Here is a 21,600-nt window from a genome sequence, read left to right on the forward strand (position 1 = left end):
TATATATATATATGTATATATATATATGTGTATATATATAATACATATATATAATAAGAAATGAATAGTTGAAACAAGACTAATAGAGTGAGAAGAATGCAAAATCTGCAAGGATTCTCATTGAACGTTTTCTGGAAGACAGTAACGTTGATAATAAGAAGCAACTAAAAAATAAAATGAAGTATATGAATTCAAAAAAGAATAAATATGGCCTTTCCATAACATTTTTTTGTAACTTCAATGAGATCCATTTCGCCAAAATCCATTCAATAACTAAGTCATTTCAGAGTTGGTAACTGAGTGACATAAGATATACACATATGCACGTACGAAAGACATAATATAGCGTCCGATACTCACAGACAAAACATGTACACAGTAATAGCCCATACCATAGGTAGCTGGTCGAATAGCTATTGAAATAAAATTTCAAAAAATTAAGCTTTTATTTTTTATTAATGAAAAAGTATGATACTATCCTACTATATATTATATATATATGCATATATATAGGCATATATCTGTCTCTTATACACATCTAGATGTGTATAAGAGACAGGTATAGAAGAGACACTTTATATTACGTAGATGGAGTACAAGAAAGTGTATCTATTAACTTATAGTTTATGACTAGCAAATAATCTTTTTTAATACCGAATCTGTTTAATGAAAAGTACTTGCTTTACCTGCATCGTGAGGTGAAGAGTCATATGAAACAAAATTGATCCGACACTTACAGCTATGGGAAAAATAAATGTTACGTCATTTAATTATACAACACTACATGTCTAATGATTCACATATTTTGTTGTTATTATAGACCGAAACATAGTGTATAATTATTGAAACTGTTTGCATACGTGTGTTTACGTGCAAACCTAATTTAAATATTATTTACTATGATTTCCAAGCTTCGACCTACAAACTTTACCACTATATCACACGTTTTGTGAGCGTTACAGTCAGTTATGATGAAAGTGCCTGGGGGTTAAGTCTCCGTGGTTTAACAAATTAAAAAGACTGCCTACTGCCCTCTGGAAAAGAGATAAAGTTTGTTTTGGTTTTAGTTGTTTGTTGATGTTCTGCCTTCTGCAGAGCGACTGACATTTGTTGTTTTCTAAACCATCACTGGCTGCCGGACTTAGCTTGACCTACAGTATACTTACAGATAATTGCTAAATACCCTACGGCGAAGCGGGATTCTGTTCCATTGCGAATGCATTGAATAAGCCCAATTATTCCAGGAACGAAGATGAATATATTGGATACCGTATTCCCTGAAAAAAAAAAAATAGATAAATAGATAAATCCTATTTTGTTAAGTTATAAACCAAAGGTGGCTGATCATGATGATTATTTATTATGTTGTGTATGATTATATGATTACTATGAACAATAGTTATATTTGATGTATGATTACGATTATTGTATCATAAACAATATTTTCGCTGCATATGCACTGTGACATTGTGTATTGTCGTGTTCACATCATTATTCATATTTACAGTTAATGGATCGTTTGCGAAGTGTCAATCAAATTTAACAACTGAACAAATAGAAAATGACCAGTAATACTCGCATGTCCCACAAACACACGTGTTTATGCGCGTTTACGTTGTCGTTTTTGTGGGACAGAGTCTAAGGGGTAGGGCTTAGAGGAACGGTCCATCTTGAATCAGTAAATAATTATGGGTCTACGCGCTCTAAACCACAACATAGAGAGTATATGATCAGGGACGGATTTTAGGTGACAAGGTCGGCCCCTACCCTTATTTTTCTTTGCAAAGTCAAAATTTATAAAATAAAAAGAGAAAGAGAGAACATGAAATAATTAACCGCCCAAAACGCCTTTAGAGGTTATTTTCGAGTGTCTAAAAAAAAATAAATTTGCGGGGGAATGTCCTCGGACCCCCACCTCCAGGATAGTGTTTTCACAATCATCCCACTTTCGGCCTCCTTTTTCCCCCCACCCACCCTTTTGGACATCTCTGGTTCCGCCCCCTGATGATGTTTACACAGCATTTATTTATTTATTTATTTATTTGAACATACACATTTGAATCGGTGGCACTCAATATCAATTGGTGCGTTCGTACAAACAAAAACAAAAAAAAAAAAAAAAAAAAAAAAAAGGTAAAATTTAAAAAAACAAAATAAATAACAATCGACTGTTAATAATATTACAAAATTAAAGAAAGGTAGAAAAATAACATATGAAATTAGATGAGATCACATTTCAGCATTCATAATTCGTATGTACTTTTATTTTTCTAAATAAATAGAATAAGAGGTAAAATTCGGAAACGACCAGTAGCAATGTTGGCTTGCCACTTTAAGCGAATCTAACAAGGGCATTTGAGAAGTGGTTTTAAAAGTTGTTTTAAAAGGATAGAGGAGAAATGTTGAAACAATGATCGAATTAGAAGAAGAAAAGAAATAATGAAACAGATGAATGGATGAGTTTGTTCTGTGTAAACACCAAGGATAACCCACCAAAGTCTGGCGAAGACTAATTTCCAGTAGAGTGATTTGGCAGTTCCCCGGGAGACAATCCCCTAAACTTTCCGAAGAGTTTACTGCGTTTTTTAACGTACACATGGACCATAATGTACACGGGACCAACAGTGGCTTAAACGTCTTATTCGAAATTGTAACTTGCATGCATTTTAGCCCTCCAGCTAAATTACAAGGAGAGCAGCGATGGAAATTGAAACACGGACCAAGAGAGATCGCTATGGTTCAGCGCACACAGCCCACTGGATAAAGCTGCTCTCAACAAATAACTGCATAAATGGACCGGTTATCTGTTTTAGAAATAGAAATTTAAATTTTTTAAAAATGTTATGAAGGGCAGATTTTGATGGTTAAGACGGTAGAGGAAGTAAAAAACATATATATATATATATATATAATGAAATACTTTAAACACATTTATAACCTAACGGAGAAGACACCAAATAGAGAGGAGTATAAGAAGATGACTACAGATGAGGTATTCAAGGTAGGTGTATTGTATTTTCAATCATTGACAGATTGTTTAAAAATGAAGAATTACTATACTTACAAAACTCAGCAACGTGATACGACACTTCATAATTTTGTTCGCACCAATCAGCGCGCGCTGTGTGTGGCTCCCAGTAACCTTGTATTACTTGGTTTTCAGCCATTGTTCATATTAGGAATTACTAGCAAATAATAATAAAAATGACGTAATGATAAAGTTTCCTATGATTTCAAATCCAAGTATTGTTTTTCTAAATTGAGTTTGACCGCAAGTAGCCATTCAGCCTCTAAAAGTGGTAGACTTTTATGTGCATGGTTGAGTTAGGTTCTAATAGAAACAAATATTAAAATTAAAATTAAAAATAAGAACACTTTCACTCCAAAAAATATATATAACTAAAATAGATGTTCACCTACTTTTGAAATTATATCGGTATAGTTAGATTAAAAGATAAATTAGAGCAACACAATTTATAACAAAAACACACTAAGAAGAATAACTTAACTCATCGAATTTAAACTCTCTAGAGCTATATTGAGCCAGGTACTGCCCTAAAAATATCGCTTTACTAGTATGACCAGGGAGTTGTTGTAGTGTTCTGACAAGAAAACAGCGAATTGTAATCAACTGGTTTTTGGGACAGTGGTGAAACAGTTATGAGCTCTCCCAGACCTTAATCGGGCCAGGGTATTCAACAGCAGTTTGCATTTTGCCTTTTAATTAACAGAACCCTAAATGATACCACAAAAGCGCCGAAGCGGGTTGTCTCCGGTCTCACTGGGCTCTTTGACCCAACCCCAGTCTAGGGCAGTGCCCTAAAAAGTCTTAGCCAGGGGCCCCAAGCCGGTTTGTTGAGTCATAAAAATAAATGATAAAAACAAATAGAATATTAGGAAGAAAACCATTTTGTATGTAAGTTTTCTATGGCCTAGTTTTGTTAATCATAGGCCTACGGAATATAATGTTTCATTTGAGTGTGAGTTATTGAGAGGACATACGTTCTGTGGCCATCCATATATTTTCAATAAGAATTATACAATATCCTTATAAATCCTAAAAATCAAGATATGCATAAATCAAAGCTACGTGGAAATGAAGAAGGTAACACAGACGTCCTAATTCTTACCTAAACAAGTTTTGAATTTTTGTTTTATATAGTAATAATACTCCGCTGGCCTGCTGTATCTCCGCCACGTTCCCTGCTTTCAGCACAAATGTTGAATCAAAGTTCATGATAAGGGTTCAGCTATAATCAATTGACGAGATAGGTAGTAGGAATGCGACCATTGGTGGTAACCCCAAGTAGGCCCTCTGTATTTGTAACTATGAATATAGATAGCATTGTTCCAAGATGATTATCTGGATTCGTACTCTGTTGGTTAATATTTGATCACACTGTGATTTCTCTTATGATTGCCTTGAAATTTTATTTTATTTGACTTCTTGGGAGTTTTATTTCTACGTTTTACACAAAAAAGAGTACGATTAAAGTAGTTCTAAATACTTTTTGGGCCATTGGTGTTAATCCCTCTGCATTTGTAAATATGATTATAGATAGCATTGTTGAAAGATGATTATCTGGACTCGTTAATCACATTGTGGCTCCCCCATGATTGCCTTGAAATTTTATTTTATTTTATTTAGAGAGTCTTTATTGCTAGAGTTTACACAAAAGACTACGAATAAAAGTTCTAAATACTTTATGGGCCATTGGGGTTAACCCAGTGGGCCCTGTGCATTTGTAATCATGATTATAGAAAGGATTGTTGAAAGATGAATATCTGGATTTGTACTCTGTTGGAAAATTTGATCACACTTTGTTTTCTCTTATGATTGCCTAGAAAGTTTATTTTATTTTATTTTTGGGAGGTTTTATTTCTATATCCGACACACAACAGTACGATTACAGTACTTCTTTTTGTAGGTCTAAACTGTGACAAATTAGGATGTTCTTACTAGGACTGCATATTGTGTGCTGATTAAAATCAGCCAGTTTTGTATCAGGATTGGGCTATCTTTCAAAGTTCAGTAATTGATTTCATAAGTCTTTCAAAAACATTGATAGAGATATCATGCGTACCTCGTTGGTCATCTGAGTGTGAGTATGTATAATTCACATTCATTTGCAAGCAGCAGCCAGCATTTGTTACGAATATTTGGTGGCTATAGCCCCCGCGCCCGTCGGAGAAGACGATAAATTTTGTCGGGGAACAAACAAATAAAAAAAATATTTACATGTAATATTCGTTTAGCCACCATATTGTTTGTGTTAACTTTTCATCATCATCACAACAACAACAATAACAATAATAATAATAATAATAATAATAATAATAATAATAATAATAATAATAATTCAATGAGACTAATTAAAAATAATATGCGTTCTGTTATGACAAATGCTCATTTAGATAGCCTCATGATGGTTGGAATACATCGTGATAGGTGAAGTAACCTCGACCATGACAGCGTGGTTGATTTCATGCAAAATTTACAAAATATAGAATTTTACTTTCAAGAATGAGGATTTGAAATAAATTAGATGGTTACATTGCATACTCTTTGTTTCTTGCTTTATTCAAAATGTTTTGGTTTTAGAAGCTGATTTCAACATTAGAAAGCATAGTCTAAAGTCATATAATAGTAACTCGATGCCTATCAAATAATTCGCCATAATTCATCAAATATCCGTGGCTTCGCCCCCTGGACCCCCACTGGGGCCCTAGGCGGCCCCCCTGGCCCCCAGCCAAGTGAGACTCGATTCGCTCCACTAGCCCCTCCGTCGGGCAGGTCCTGGCGCCACCACTGCACTGATCTTCATCAATAAGTGAATACTAGGTGAAATTTCAGCTTGGTTGTGACGTCCAGTGCATAATTACAAACCGCCTCGCATCGGTCCCGCATTTCAAAGTGATTTTGGATGAAACACGCATTTTGCAGAAACACGTGTGATCATAAATTTGTCACGCACTTGGGACAAGTCTATGCGTCATAACGAATTATTACCAATTCAGGGGAATTTTTTTTTAAATTACAAGAAATTTGTTTTATTAAAAATATAAACGGTCATGCAGTAATTTGAGTCATTAGAGAACTTTCGTTATCTCGTTCGAGAATCAATTCACCGAGAATATTTTTTGACCAAAATAACTCGGCCAACCACGCACTTAGTAGAATCTTAGGAGGCGCATGCGGTCTTGCGCGTTCATTGTAAGAACCAACCGTTGATTATGTGACTCAAACCCGACCGTCACCGGGGTTTCACCGCTAGACCCCTGCGGTGGCCACGCTCACGCCCACGCCCTCATCCAGCCAGCTGGTGTAGTCACGCATTTCAAATTCAAATCTCTCAGGTTGGTAACTATGCCAGTGGAAGAGCACCTAAAAGCATTCAAATATCAAAAGAGGTCAGACCCTTCAAAAGAGCTCAAAACTACAGGTGACAGACATAAAAGAATTATGGGAACTATTAAAAAAAAATATTGTATTTTTTTATTTCCTTCTTATCCAACAGCAAGTACACTCTTCACTTACAGGACGGAATGATGCTTTATAGGCCAAGTTCCTTAATGAGGCTTAGAGATATAGAGTTGTTTTTAGTCGTGAGAAAAAGACGTGCTATGACAGGAATTAAGCCCATGACCCTGGGATTAGAAGGCATCTTTACCACTAATTCAACTTCACTCAAATTGTGAATAAAACCTAGGCCTATTTTTCATTTAACGGCAACATTTAAGGCAAAAGCAAGGCATTGCTATGGGAATTCCCATCAGTCCCTATTGGTTAATCCGCACCTTATGCCTAGATCAACAGGCCATTAACGCAGCTCCAAGTAAAACCAAGCCCATTTTCTGGGAGCGATACATAGGCTAGATGGTGTATATTATCCATAAAGGTAAATATAATCAAATATACTTAATTTACACTAACAACGCTGATACCACAAAAAACATTAAGTTCACTACAGAACCTATGGTTGAAAACAGCATTCCATTCTCAGACATGCTGATCACACTCAAAGAAAATGGATCATTAACCACCTCGGTTTAAGCCCACACACATCAGCTTTAATTCCTATCATCCATTAGATCATAGATTAGTTAAAACAAACACAATTGTGTACTCAGAACTGAGAAAGTAGTGTGGAGATTCAGAGATGAGAAATACCGAAATGGATGACATCAGGAAAGCTGGCTACACAACAGTGTCATTACCCAGAATGATACATAAAAATTGAAGAGAAAGGACATAAACCACAGCCGGATAGACAATTGAACCAAGCAAAGAAGAAGTATAGGAACTCCTTATATAAAAACTGCCAGAAAGAATCCGACGTATTTGACACCTACTTCTTCCCGCAGAACAAAATATAAAAAACAACCTTGTCAACCAAAAAATATCGACAAAATTGACAATTGTGGTGTAGTCTACGAAGTCGCATGTTTAAACTGTCACTGTCCACAATTTTCCATCGGGGAGACATCAAAGTCATTACAAACACGCGTCAGTGATCACAAAAAAAGATAAGATGACACGGACTAATGACAAAGGCCTCCAAGCAATACATTTTTTTTTTCATTTTCATGGGACAAACATGTTTAATATTCAGTCCACCCTCCAAATTGAGATCCCTCTAATTCGAGATCACTTTGACTAAAAACCAAATAACAATCTTTAACCTTTTAAAACAAAGTCAACCCTCTAATTGGAGACCGAACCCCGAGACCATTCCAAATTTCCTTACACTTAAATCATATCAAATCGATAACATTAATTATGATATTTAAACAAGCATATACCCGTACGGATTGGCACACAGTAGAGTAATTGGACGCCATATATCAAATTACTCTCATAATGTAATTATTGACATACGTCAGAGACATGATATGGAAAGCCGAATCCGCCAAAATACTAAAGACAACCCATTAAACAACAATTCAATCGCACCAAATTCAAACCACTCAAACATATTCCAAATGATGCAATAAGAAGTCACACCATTCGGGTAATACTCACACCAAATACAAACTCAAATCAACTGAGACTCTTTAGTAATTTTCTCTTGCTTTATTGGCCTCTATTTTTCTGTACACTGACAACTGTAATTCTTGACGTACGTACGTATCGTCAAACCGTTTCTGTTACTCTTATATATTTCTGTATTGTAATTCTGTATGTGAAAAAGAGCCACAGTAATTTCTATGTAATGTAATGTGAGTGTTGCAAATGACAATAAATTGAAATTGAAACTGTATAGTGCTGCCAGTTTATTTGATATGTCTTATTGTAAGAACGGAATTTAAGTGCAAAGTATTACTGTATAGTACTCGCATTTAATACAAGAACTTCTCACAGTTAACCTTTCAAATTCACTGCATTTCCAACACAAAATTACCACATGGTAGGACATGCTTCAACAACGGAATATTTTGCTTTTATAACTAATTGGTTACGTTATGTCAAAAGAATGTTACTTCGACTGAAGGTATACGTTTGTATCACTTTGTAGGTTAGTTAATCTATTTTTTCCAATACACAGGGAATTAAATTAGAAATGGATAAATAACAACCGAACTAAATATATACTGTAATTCAAAAAGAGGGAAATGATGAGTGTGCTTTATTTAAATCTTGTGGTAGCACTTCATTTTTATTGAAGTTTTCCTGTTGTGCATCTAAATATAAAATAATTATTTTTGTTGTTGAAATTGTATACTTTTCAATTTTAGTTTATCTACTCTACTAAGCTCAATAAGAATTCTTGAGGGTTATTTTCTGTTCCTTGGTTTATTTGATACTATATATTATCATATACAATTACTTTAATGGATAAAAATGCTGTGGCGAATACAGGAATTCGGAATGAAATCTTTACTCGTTTACCCTCTAGTATGCCAACGTTGCCATTAGTTTTGATAGAATAAATATGACCACTGAAGGAAGATAGTTGCATGTATGTTATCTCGTTCAGTTAGGTAATGTCATAAATGCAGCAGTGGTAAGATCATGTTTTACAAAGCGCTTTGCGTTAAGGTACATGTTTTGATAGCATGAGTTTCATATCATTTTTCATAACATAAAATATTTAGAAACCACTAAAAGAACATGAAACAGGAACAGTGTTAATTGGGGAAATATCTTGTATTTCTCTATCATTTTCATTGGAAAATTAAACTTTTTTGTTTGGCATCAAAATCAATATAAGTTGCAAAGGTAGGTCTACAATACAACATAATATTTTCGTCAGGGGCAACAGAGCAAAGTTTTACTGTAGCTAATTGAGAAACCAAAAACCGACTGTAGGCCTACTTGGTTGTGTATGTTAACCGACTGTGCAGGAAAATCCAGTGTGCTTGAACATCGGCTGTGTTTGAAAGTTACACTCTTAGGGTTTCAAAGAAAAATAAAGATCTACTGACTGAAACACAGAATGGGAAATGGGAAAGTAAGTACGTAAACGTCAACAGATGTGGTCCGAAAAGCTACCGCTCCAGTGAAAAACGACGGTAAAAGTCAACATTTCTCCCAAAATATTTCTGAAATATGGAATATAACAGTGATTTTTACTTCGTGAAATCGATACCTTGATGATTTATGTTGTTTCAGTTTATCAGACCGGTAGGTTTTGAATCCCACGTATTTACCGAGGACTTCGGTTTGGCATTGTGCCTGTAGGCTTTAAGAAAAGCGTAATTTTAATATAAATAATAATAATAATAACAATAATAATAATATAAATTATTGTTATTATCATTATTATCATCATTATTATTATCATCATCACTATTATTATCATTATTATTATTGTTATTATTATCATTATTATTGTAATAATAGTAACAACAATATTAATAATAATATAAATTATTGTTATTATTATTATTATTATCATTATCACTATTATAATCATTATAATTATCATTATTATTGTTATTATTATTATTATTATTATTATTATTATTGTTATTATTGTTATTATTATTATTATTATTATTATTATTATTATTATTATTATTATTATTGCTGTTGCTACTGCTGTGCTACTTATGTTGCTGTTGTAGTCCCATGATACGATACTTCAAAAGCAAAACGTATGGCAGACAATACATTGCAAAAATGAAAATAATCAAGTTAGTAGGCTTACTGTTTGGTGTACAAAGCGGGTTTATTTTATGTTAAACCACGTTTTACAATGTAGTTTCCAACTAAATAACGCTGTGCTGTGTTCACGACTTCTATTTGAGACAACCTAACCGATTTTGCGAACTGTATTACGTGTTTTATTTTTTATTTTTATTTTACTCTCTTTAATATTGAATAACCTATTCGGTTTGTTTGACGCCCAGGCATAATTTAAGAAATATGTTAACCTATATGCATATTAATAGGCATGAACACTTCAAATTAACCGGAGTCAATTCATGTCAACGCGGAAACGCTTACGTTGTCATTTTATAAATTTCTAAATTTGTCTTTATTCATTTTACTACATGTAATCAGTCAGCAATAATCGTACATTTTCTTTGCAAACAAAAATAAAAACAATTGACGGGAAACGGAGAGTTGCGGTACAAAAGTTTAAACTAATTGAAAACGCCCATTAGCCATTATAATTTACACAAACAATTTTAATGATATAGTAGCATAAAATAGCAAATAAATTTTAACAAGTATTTTCTGAATTTATATGATCAGGGTTGAATGGGTTGCATTACTACAAGAGATGTTTTAGAGAGTACCTCATTTATGTACATCTTGGTTTTAAGGAACATTAAAAAATATAAAGCGGTATAGCTAAGTACAGGTACACCTACCATGACTATAAATGTATATGCAAAATCAAAGCGCCAGCGCTACCTCAAAATTATATTCGAGAGTCTTCGTCAACTTTGCCATCATAACCATATATAAATGATGCTGACCGGAAGAAACGATTTGGCAAAAAAATTATCAAGCTATTGATATAGGCATATGATTAGTAATTCATTCAATAGCTTAAATCTTCTCAAGTCGTAGTGATCATCATGAGGCCAAACCTCCTGGTATTAACCTAACAGAGTAATGAGTTTAAGCCTTTATAAATAGATATATTATTTTACCGAACATTATTCGCACTTTTTCGGTCTCTTTCTTGTCTTTCATTCCATAGTCCATGTCACTGTATCATTCGTAGCCAGATATCACATATTCATCCCAACCCATTCACTTTACAATTTATTTACCACTCTCAACATTCCATCTTCTTTCCTCTATGGTTATCCAGCATTTTACTATTATAATGTTATTTTTTTAAAAATTATATTAATGTTAAATATTTTAATAATAGATAATTATAAAAGACCAAACGCCGCAGCATGCCGTTTTGCCTTTGATCTCAAGTCCTCGATACTCGCCGCCTTATGGGACGTCATAACTCCGCCCATAAGCGTGGCCAGAGGAAACTGGTATGTGCCTGTGGGGAACATCAGTAACGGGTGAGTAAAAAAGGGGGCAATGGGCCTTGGTTCGGGCTGAGTTAGATTCATTTGAAGTTGGGCCTGTAATCGATCAATCGGCAGCTTCACTGATCCAACGCTTAGATATGGAGCCACGCGGCAAGAATCTACTGGTAAGGGTTTTCCTACAAGATTACCGCCGAATCCTAAATGAAAAAGAAGTTTATAATAATTACAGTATTGATTGGTTAATGGACTTCAGTTAGCGTCAAGTAAAATACATTTGATTCATTTCTCATAATAGCAAAAAAATAAATAAATAAATAAAACAAACAAAACTATAGACTTTTGATTATCCTTTAACTTATAGTCATGAATAGTAATGGACCATGCTTTTAAAATTTAAAATGAAAGGTTGCTATAGAAACCTATAAGCTTGTATATTAAGTGGTAACCAAAAATTAGATTATCAACGTTAGATGGGGTCCCTCAATGAAAGTAAATTATTCATTTGATATCACAAAGTATTGGAATTGGTAAATTATTTCAGAAATAATCATTCATATAGTAAAAAAGAATTCAAAAATAACATTAATTGGACGCCTTTCAAATATAGCATAATATGATTATTCCTGATAGGCCTATTTAAGTAATTATTTTTAGGTAAATTGCTTATAAGCTCATGACGGCATCATATTAATTGTGGATAACAACTCTCATCTCAGATAATTATTAGAAAAATGAAAACTTAACGTGTTGGGTTCGTTTGTGACTCAGGCTCGAATTGAGCATTAAATATTGGGACTCAGGTTTAGCAATTAGTCAGAGAGCAATTCTCAAAATACACATGAAAAGTAACAAAGAGATAGCAATACAAGTACACAAGTAAATCGAAAATGGGTCATTCGGTCAACCCTGAGTTTAACACACACAAAACAGTAATTACCTTTTCCAAAATGAGTTTCTTGCTTGCGGCATTTGGCTCTCCGGTTTTGAAACCACACCTGAAAATATTATACCATTTTATTATTGGTAATAGAAACACTATGTAGACCTACAACTACTGTGCAGTGGCCTGTGGCAGTGGCTGTTTTAGAAAAATCAGTAAAACAGCATATCAATTTGTTTTTCCGCTAAGTTTCACTTTAATAATAGTGCCATAATTATGTAAGTTACATGAAACTATTAATATTTGTCAGAAGTGCTTCGGGAACCTGTTCATTAATGGTATGATACTTGTTTTTTGTTTGCATCATTCTTTGTACGATATCTATTCTGTTACGTTATTAACTTAAAATGATTTTTTTTTAAATGAAATGCATTTGTTGATATTTCTGAGTTTCTCCGATTTTACTGTACATCAAACCATAACAGAGCATTTCATTTCATTTCATTTATTTATCCGGTAAGCATTTACAACAAATAGTAATGAACAATAAGCAAAACAGTAAAATAAAGAAAGTCAAATCAATGCCCGGGGGAAAAAGCAATAGTGAACTTAATCACTTTCGAGCGCATCTCCGTATTAATTGATAGAAATTAAATACAGAAATTTAAAATAATATCAGCAACATTGGTTGACGCAAATTTATGTATGCTTATATCTATTAAAAATCAGTAACTGAATTTGCTTCTGCTATTGTTATGTATTTCATATTAATCAGCAAAGTAATAGCTAAATTAGATTGTTATTAAATATAATATAAAACATATGTATATGTAGGCTAATGTTACCATCAACAGGCATATAACATAGATATAAAAGGCCTACATACTCTAATTATTGTTGGCAGTTTCAATTTACAATTAACCCAATTTTATTATGCTAGGCCTATATGAATATTATATAATCGACTATACTGGAAGCAATTATTTCGTATTATTATTCGTAGCTTAAGTGTGTTTCACAATAAACAAATACAATCCAATCCAATCGCATATAATAACTCACTGTTAAAGGAAACGATAGAAGGGAAGAAATATTAGATTTACAAAGTTTTTTTAGAAATCTATGTTTAAATTCGCTTCATTTATATCTCTATAAATAATCAATTAATTAAAGAAACAGTGCTATATCATTTTAATGTTTGCAAGACATAATACATGTTTACATACGATGGTAAAATTGCCTACATCGCGTAATTATATATATACACACACATATATATGTATATATAGGCCAATAGATATCTATATGTATGTATGTATGTATATATATATATGTATATATATATATAGGCCTATATATATATTATTTTTATTTATTTATTTAGGCACACATGCACACACTCCGATGATTGCCAATAGCGACTACTTCACTGTCCTTCTCGTAGTACCTATCCCTTTTGCAAGATAAACAGGCACACATTTTTGTTATGAGTATAAAACATATCATTTACTTTAAAATGACAGTTAAATTAACTCAATCGGGTGTCTGGAAGCAAGGTTTTGACCGTTTGAATAATTATCATCTTATGAACTTTATTAAATCAAGCTTGCTTTTGTTTCTGGTAGGTTTCTATTCATTTTTCACTAACTCCCACCCGAAAATGGCTAAATTTTTACCTTTTACAATAGGAATTTTAAACTCAAACTTCAAGAATAGTAAGATTAATACATTATTTATTACACAAAAACCCAATTCACACAAAATTCAAGTTCTACAGACTATTCTGGCTTTTGAAGCTTGTTTTTCAATACAGTGCGGTGCGAGTTTACAGCCCATTTAGGAGCTTGGATCACGGATGATCTATTACATCAATTCGTCAATAGATGGTATTTACTGGAGGCCTTATGCAATAATTATACGTCAATCAATTCGCTCATGCATCAGTCAGCCAACACGCCAGATTGCAATACTGTATATTGCATATTATGTTAAATAATAATTTAATTAGGTGACATACTACTAAACAAATTGTATACAATACCCGGTAGCAGTTTTAAAAGTTACAGCGTACGAGTCCAAATGGAAAAAGCATCATTATACATTAGCTGGCAAGATCGTGTTTCCTTCTCATTCTTAGTTAATATCAATTTTGAACCACACAATGCTAATGAAATTTGACAGAACTCGTACAGCAATAAATGCATGTTATAATTTAATTTAATGCGTCAATTAAACTATAGGCCTACTTTTAAAAAAAATTGCTATATTATTAAGTAAAATGTAATTTTACGCATGTATGAACAATTTAGTGTAATAAAAATCGATGACCGTTTGAATAATTATCATCTTATGAACTTTCTTAAATCAAGCTTGCTTTTGTTTTTGGTAGGTTTCTATTCATTTTTCACTAACTCCCACCCAAAAATGGCTAAATTTTACCTTTTACAATAGGAATTTTAAACTCAAACTTCAAGAATAGTAAGATCAATAGTTATACATTATTTATTACACAAAAACCCAATTCACACAAAATTCATGTTCTACAGACTATTCTGGCTATTGAAGCTTGTTTTTCAATACAGTGTGGTGCGAGTTTACAGCCCATTTAGGAGCTTGGATCAAGGATGATCTATTACATCAATTTGTCAGTAGATGGTATTTACTGGAGGCCTTATGCAATAATTACACGTCAATCAATTCGCTCATGCATCAGTCAGCCAACACGCCAGATTGCAATACTGTATATTGCATATTATGTTAAATAATAATTTAATTAGGTGACATACTACTAAACAAATTGTATACAATACCCGGTAGCAGTTTTAAAAGTTACAGCGTACGAGTCCAAATGGAAAAAGCATCATTATACATTAGCTGGCAAGATCGTGTTTCCTTCTCATTCTTAGTTAATATCAATTTTGAACCACACAATGCTAATGAAATTTGACAGAACTCGTACAGCAATAAATGCATGTTATAATTTAATTTAATGCGTCAATTAAACTATAGGCCTACTTTAAAAAAAAAAATTTGCTATATTATTAAGTAAAATGTAATTTTACGCATGTATGAACAATTTAGTGTAATAAAAATCGATTTTATAAATCGAAGAAACTGAAGCGAACGTGTGTCGTTAAAATATGACTTTCCAAAGTTTATCAACAAAACGTGTGTGGTTAGATAATTTGTATTTGTAGGCAAAATCATGTAATGTAATTAAAATATAAAAAAAAAATGTCAGTAGTAAGCTTTCGCAGTCTTACGAAACGATAAGTAGGCCAAATGGTGAAATTTTCCCTCGACAAGCTTTCCCACTTCCTCCCCTTCCCTCTCGCTCCCCCCACTTAATAAATTATTAAAATTAATGAGATAAAATTTCCTGTAGGCTCTTTTAATTTTTAATTTTTTAATTTTTAATTTTTAATTTCCCTAATTTTGGGTAATCATTTCTTGGTACGATACCCTGCTTTTTCTTTTACTTGTTTTGTAGCAGTAGTTGTTGCTGTGGTTGTTGTAATTGTATCATTTATAATGTTTTCCTATTTTTTTTTATACTTTAATGTTGTGATGATTTTAAACGAGAATTTTAAATGTTTCATATTTATATTTTGTATATTACTATCTATTTTTCTGTACATTTCAAAGTTTGCAAATAAAGTTATTTTGAATCTTTTGAATACGGTCACGTCGTCAATTTTTTTAGACAGCCCTTCCCCTACAGTAGCGTATCTATCAGCACGTAGCGATTCATGCCTTTTGCATGAATCAAGGATAATATGCAGCTCGTACAGCATATTTGTCAAGAATGTTTTAGGCACGGAATGACGATAATGATAATGACGTATTCGTATTCGTTATCGTTTTCATAGGTTGCGAAATCTCCCTGGTGACGTATTCGTTATCCTTCTCGTAGGTTGCGAAATCTCCTTATTACCGTTTATGAAACTATCATTTTGACGATTTTAGTGAGCATTTATACGATAAAAGTTTTATCTAAATTTAATATTAACAAAACAATTAACGTTTGATTATAAGCAAATATTTTAATATCAAAACAAATGATGACGAAACAGAAACATTTCGGAGACAAAAACAGCTTGGATATATAAAAAACAGATTATTTCCAAGTTGATGGATGTTGAATGTTTACACAAATGAATGCTGTATAATTTTATTTATTTTATATAGTAAGTAATACCTTTTTTGAAAATGTTTGATAATATCGGACATTCATTTATATTAGGCCTATAGTGAATAGGTTATTTAATGAGGAAGTTTAATATTTGATAAAAATAGTATTAAAAATATTACTATAATAGTATAATATTACTCGTATTTTGCGCAATATAAATGAATAACCTGTAACATTTAACTTTTATCAATGTAATGAATACAATATGGTATTTTTAGTAATTGGTATTCTATTTGATATTCTAGTGTTTAAATATTAGTATAATGTCATATTTTAATAATTAATAAACATTGAAAATATATATAAAATTTACATATCTTTAAGATATTTAATATAAATGTAAATTATTATTGCTTTATCATATAAGTGAAAATTCAATAGTACTATTATAACAAGATGTATTATTACAACCTGAACACGTGCTTCTGAGAGCCCCAGCTTACGACTCAGTTCTTCACGCATGAATGCGTCTGGGTAGTGCGTTTCTTCAAATAACTTTTCAAGTTCGCTTAGCTGTTCCATGGTAAAGTTTGTTCGACTTCGGCGTTGCTTTAGTTTCATTTTCTCCTTTGTCAATCTTTGGTGTCCGCATGTTTCATGTTCTGGTACATTGTTTGAAGAATTTATCCCTTTCTCTTCTTTATAAAAGTAAGAAAATGTGTATTTTTCTATAATAAATATTAAACTATTTGCATACCCACATTGTAATGATAGACCAAGCATATTGGTTCAGTGTTGTTTAGTTGAATAATAATAATAATGATGATGATAATGATAATGATAATTATAATGATAATAATAATGATGATCAAAATAACGTTGATTAAAAGCCGTTACCAACTTAATTATCACACTAAATTGAATAATGAATAATCACATACGAAAATAAGTGCAGCTTGTGTGAATATAATTCAGTCATGTTAGATAATATGTTAATAAGCGAAATCATTTTTTAATCAATAAATTTTCTTATATCGAAAATGTACAGTATTAACCCATGCAGAATAGCAAACAAAACATAAAAATCATTTTTGAAATTAACTTTAAACATAAAAAATTATCAATTTGAACATATAAATTAGCGTATTTAAAAATATTAGGCCTACCCATTGTTTTACTGCGAATACTGAAAACACATCCAGTCGCTAAAAGTGTTTTAATTTTTTTATTATCATTATCTACTATAAAAATCAGGGTACACATTATTTAAATTTAATATTTCTAGACCCAAGTTAATAATTTGTATGTTACTGCAATTAAATGACTAAGTTAATTTTTTCATTTTCAAGGGACAGTGGGCGTCTTTGACATTTGGCTCAGAACCTAACATAAAAGATAGTATTAGGTGTAAAAATGGAAAATAGAAAGACAAATCTGAAAAGTTAAAGATGGTTACTCCTGTATTGGATATTTAGTATTAGAAATTAACAAATAAATTGAAGGAAAAACAAATGGATAAATCTTTACCGTCTTTTTTGTTCTGTTCTAATTGTTTTGATGTGCCACATTTTTCAATAATCAGTTTGCTGTGCGTCGATTCTACTACACCGTGTTTTCGGGACCGGCTGCAGGTTTGAACATCAATAGACGAATCTGATCCAGAATCATCAATTTGTGGAATTTTTGTCGAGTGCTCCTCGTAAATGCGAATCCAGTTCAATGAATTGTGAGACCCATCTTTCGTGGCGGATTTTACATTTTCCTCGTTTGCAAATGACTTGGATACAAAGGCTTTAAGCTGTTCCATTATTTAAACACTTTTTTTTATCTTTAAATATTTGATAGGTGATTTGTTTTTCTTTTAAACGTGTCCGAGTCACGTAACCTTGAGCTTATACTGTTTGTATTCTGATTGGATTCTATTATCAGTTGCTTTATATACAAATTCAGACAAGCCATTAGTAAATATAATTCAATCAATTAGTAGAAAATCGCTGATAAACGGCAGAACTGTTTCACTTGGTTGGATTGTTTGTTAAATATAATCCAATTACTGTATCTGGTTAATTCTCTGCACAAAGATTAATCAATGTTAATTGTTTGCTCCAGTAGCTAAGACCACGTGGCTCACAAAAGACTGGCGTACGTTTTGAGAGTGGCCAGAATAGCCTACTAATAGAGATCTAATCATCTTTGAATTTTGATAACCAATTGACTACAATCCAATTTACAACTATTACACTTCTTTTCTCTTAAAATAAATCATGTTTCTTTGACTTTTGTATCCTCTGTAAATTGTATAATCACATCAAAGGCATACAGTAAGCTTATACCTGTATGACTTCACTCCACAAAAACAATTATGGAGTGTTCACCCCGGCTCTTTATCAAGGTATAATGCGCTTGAACGTCTTCGATGTTTTGTAATTCAAATGTTTATAATATTATTAAAGTGATGTTATTTTTACAATGTTTGATTTTTGTTGGAGGGGAGTGTTATTATTTTTATCATTATTAATATTAGAACATAATTAGGCAGGATAGGCTAATATCAGATGAGATGGTAACGCTCTTTTACAATACTTTACTTTACAATACTTACAAAACGAGAATTTATCTACATACACTCCTCTTAGTTTATAGGAGTATTGACATGGAGGAGCTGATGGGGTGGGGAGTTTCAGTCAGAGAAGTCGATGTTAAAGTGAAGGGCGCTAGCTGGTAAAGTAAGGTTGTATGAGTTGATATTTAACAATTTTCGCTTTCATTTTTATTTTGTTCCAATGATTTCCAGTGCGAATTGGGGTTGGGGTAGACTGAGGTGCGTGAGCTTTTATATTCTGAGGCACGAGCACTTCCAGGCACGCCACTGCTACCCAGGGGTACCTTTGTATAAGATATGAATCGAAACATATCGTAGGGTGGCCGCTGCTACCACCATCGATGCCGCCGTTGCCACTGAATCCAGCTGAGAAAAGTATTAATACATCACTTGAGTTCAATGCCGTAGCCAAGATTTTCAAAGTGTTAGACAATATAAGGATGGACCCACTTTACACGTAAATTCAAATAGCGTGGACCCATTTTTTTTCAAGTTGACCCATTTTTCAAAAATGAAAAATCTGAACCAATTTTCTTAATTTACCCATTTTAGACCACCCATTTTTTCAAAACGTGGACTCATTTTTTATGTATGAAATTGCATAATTTGGACTAATTTTTAAAAACGTGGAACCATTCTTTGTGGACCCATTAGAAAAATTGTGTGGGACTGTCCCAACTGTCCCAATAGCTGGCTATGGCATTGCTTGTGTTGCAATATAGCTTCACATTAAGGAATGTGTACCGGTATTTATCTTGTATGCCGGACATGTTCATCACATTTAAGCGATCAATATCTATACAGTATTTATTATATTATATTGATACATACTAGGAAGTGGTAAAGTGACATCATGTCCATCACAAGGTGTCATTGACTCCCCATCTTAATGGTTCCAATCTGGCTTGACTTTAATCGTAGCGTTTTGTTAACAATTAAATTATGGTGTTCTGATGATTGGAAACAGTAATTCGGAATAATTCGTACTTTCAAAGAGCAGTCAAATCGCTTCGTAATTGATAATCTCAGTAGTTAATCCTGTTATAAAATTAAGAAGCCATTAGGCATCATGGGTAGGTGTAAATATATTGTATTACATGCAGCCTTAGTGTATACATTTAAGATTGTAATTAATGGATGATGACGTCATTTCAACATAGAGCTATTATTGTATTATGCAATTATCATTTAAACTTATTATTAGAGTTATTATAATATTTTAGCTATAATTGTTATTTTTTTTTTCCTTCTTTTTTTCTTTTTTTTTTGTGGAAAAGTATAAAAAGCGAAAAGCACTCTGACCTTTATGAAGTAGTGAAAGGCTATCATGAACGGTATGTGTGTACAGTATTTAGCATTTTCTTTGTTGATCTGCAGAGAGTATACCGTTTTATAATGTGTTTTTTTTCCAATAATTTTTTTCAGTGCATACATAAACTGGATTAATGATAATATTAAAACCTCTCACTTCAATCCTTTGGAATGAATTCTTTCGACCCAACTGGATCCTGGTTAGGTTCCATACGAACACCTTTCCTTTCTATTTTTAGCGCCTTTGATTCTCATCTTATGCAGGTGTAGAGTATACATACAAAATACACACCACGTGATAGCGCCATCTATCCAATCTGTTATGTTATAAGAAATGATTATTAAGAAAATAGTAATTATTTAGTACATAAAACAACAGTTAATATAATGACCAGTGTATGGTTAATAGAATTGTTCTCATAATGGGAGACTTTAATGCCAGAACTGGAAAAGTAATCTCTTAAAAGACCTCGTTTATTTGCGCTATATAAATCAATCTATTACTTTTATTATTATTATTATTATTATTATTATTATTATTATTATTATTATTATTATTATTATTATTATTATTATTATTATTATTATTATTATTATTATCAATATATTATTATTATTAATGGTGATACAGCCATAAACACAAATGGTGAATTAGGTGTAAGAATTAAAGGTGTCTGTATAGGAGGATTATTATGGGCAGACGATGTAGTACTTATTGCTGAAAACGAATTTAATATGTCAAAAATGTTGGACGTCGCAGATAAATTTACTAAAGAATGGAATGTAGATTTTAATTATAATAAATCAAATGATGGTAGTCGGTAAATGCAAGGCAAAGGTTATAACTCTGGCATCGACATTCTAGGCGCACGTGCGTCCCTGCACGCTGAACGTCACAAAAACCTTAGCAAACAGACCATAAAAACCGTCAGCGTACGTGACGAATTACCCACGCGCGTGTTAGTTGCCATGATAATCGCGCGTCGCGCAATGATTGCAAAGGATTAATGATATTTTGCAATAACATTAGACTGAAATATATTCTTCATTTCAACATTAATTTTACCAAATTGTGGTGAATTGTCGTTCATGAGACTCACTTCGCATAAAAAATTAATAAATGTTCTGTATATACTCAAATGTTCGTTTTCGGCACCTTATGCTAACCTTGTCAAAATGACAGATTAATGTTACATAAGAACATGAAATTTTATAAAATTTGTA

General features: G+C 32.4%; 2 protein-coding genes across 2 annotated transcripts in view; both read right to left on the bottom strand.

Annotated features, from left to right (window-relative positions):
* Positions 1 to 4,232, bottom strand: part of LOC117124770 (alkaline ceramidase 3-like) — a 6,997-nt gene extending 2,765 nt beyond the window's left edge. The window contains exons 1-5 of the mRNA XM_033271093.1: positions 4,131 to 4,232; positions 3,065 to 3,185; positions 1,167 to 1,277; positions 687 to 739; positions 361 to 413 (exon numbers count right to left, since the gene is read on the bottom strand). Of these exons, the coding sequence (XP_033126984.1) occupies positions 361 to 413; positions 687 to 739; positions 1,167 to 1,277; positions 3,065 to 3,167 (320 nt within the window). The 5' untranslated portion in view covers positions 3,168 to 3,185; positions 4,131 to 4,232. The remainder of the gene's footprint in view (positions 1 to 360; positions 414 to 686; positions 740 to 1,166; positions 1,278 to 3,064; positions 3,186 to 4,130) is intronic.
* Positions 4,233 to 10,158: 5,926 nt separating this feature from the next.
* LOC117124768 (short stature homeobox protein 2-like) lies at positions 10,159 to 18,353 on the bottom strand. Its single transcript, XM_033271091.1, has 4 exons — positions 17,991 to 18,353; positions 16,935 to 17,161; positions 12,389 to 12,446; positions 10,159 to 11,648 (listed from the first exon to the last, which is right to left on the bottom strand). The coding sequence occupies exons 1-4, from the start codon at positions 18,268 to 18,270 to the stop codon at positions 11,338 to 11,340; spliced, it is 876 nt and encodes a 291-aa protein (XP_033126982.1). The 5' UTR covers positions 18,271 to 18,353; the 3' UTR covers positions 10,159 to 11,337.
* Between the last annotated feature and the right edge of the window lie 3,247 nt (positions 18,354 to 21,600).

The sequence above is a fragment of the Anneissia japonica genome, unplaced genomic scaffold, assembly GCF_011630105.1.
Source record: "Anneissia japonica isolate Jap-2015-1 unplaced genomic scaffold, ASM1163010v1 scaffold1764_len714935_cov166, whole genome shotgun sequence".
In the NCBI taxonomy this organism is placed as follows: domain Eukaryota; kingdom Metazoa; phylum Echinodermata; class Crinoidea; order Comatulida; family Comatulidae; genus Anneissia; species Anneissia japonica.

Coding starts and splice junctions, on each gene's coding strand:
- LOC117124768 (XM_033271091.1), bottom strand. CDS start 18,270: ATGGAACAGCTTAAAGCCTTTGTATCCAAGTCATTTGCAAACGAGGAA. Junction 17,162..17,990: donor AGAACAGAACAAAAAAGACG/GTAAAGATTTAT, acceptor ACTTTTATAAAG/AAGAGAAAGGGATAAATTCT. Junction 11,649..12,388: donor AGAAACTCATTTTGGAAAAG/GTAATTACTGTT, acceptor TTTTTCATTTAG/GATTCGGCGGTAATCTTGTA.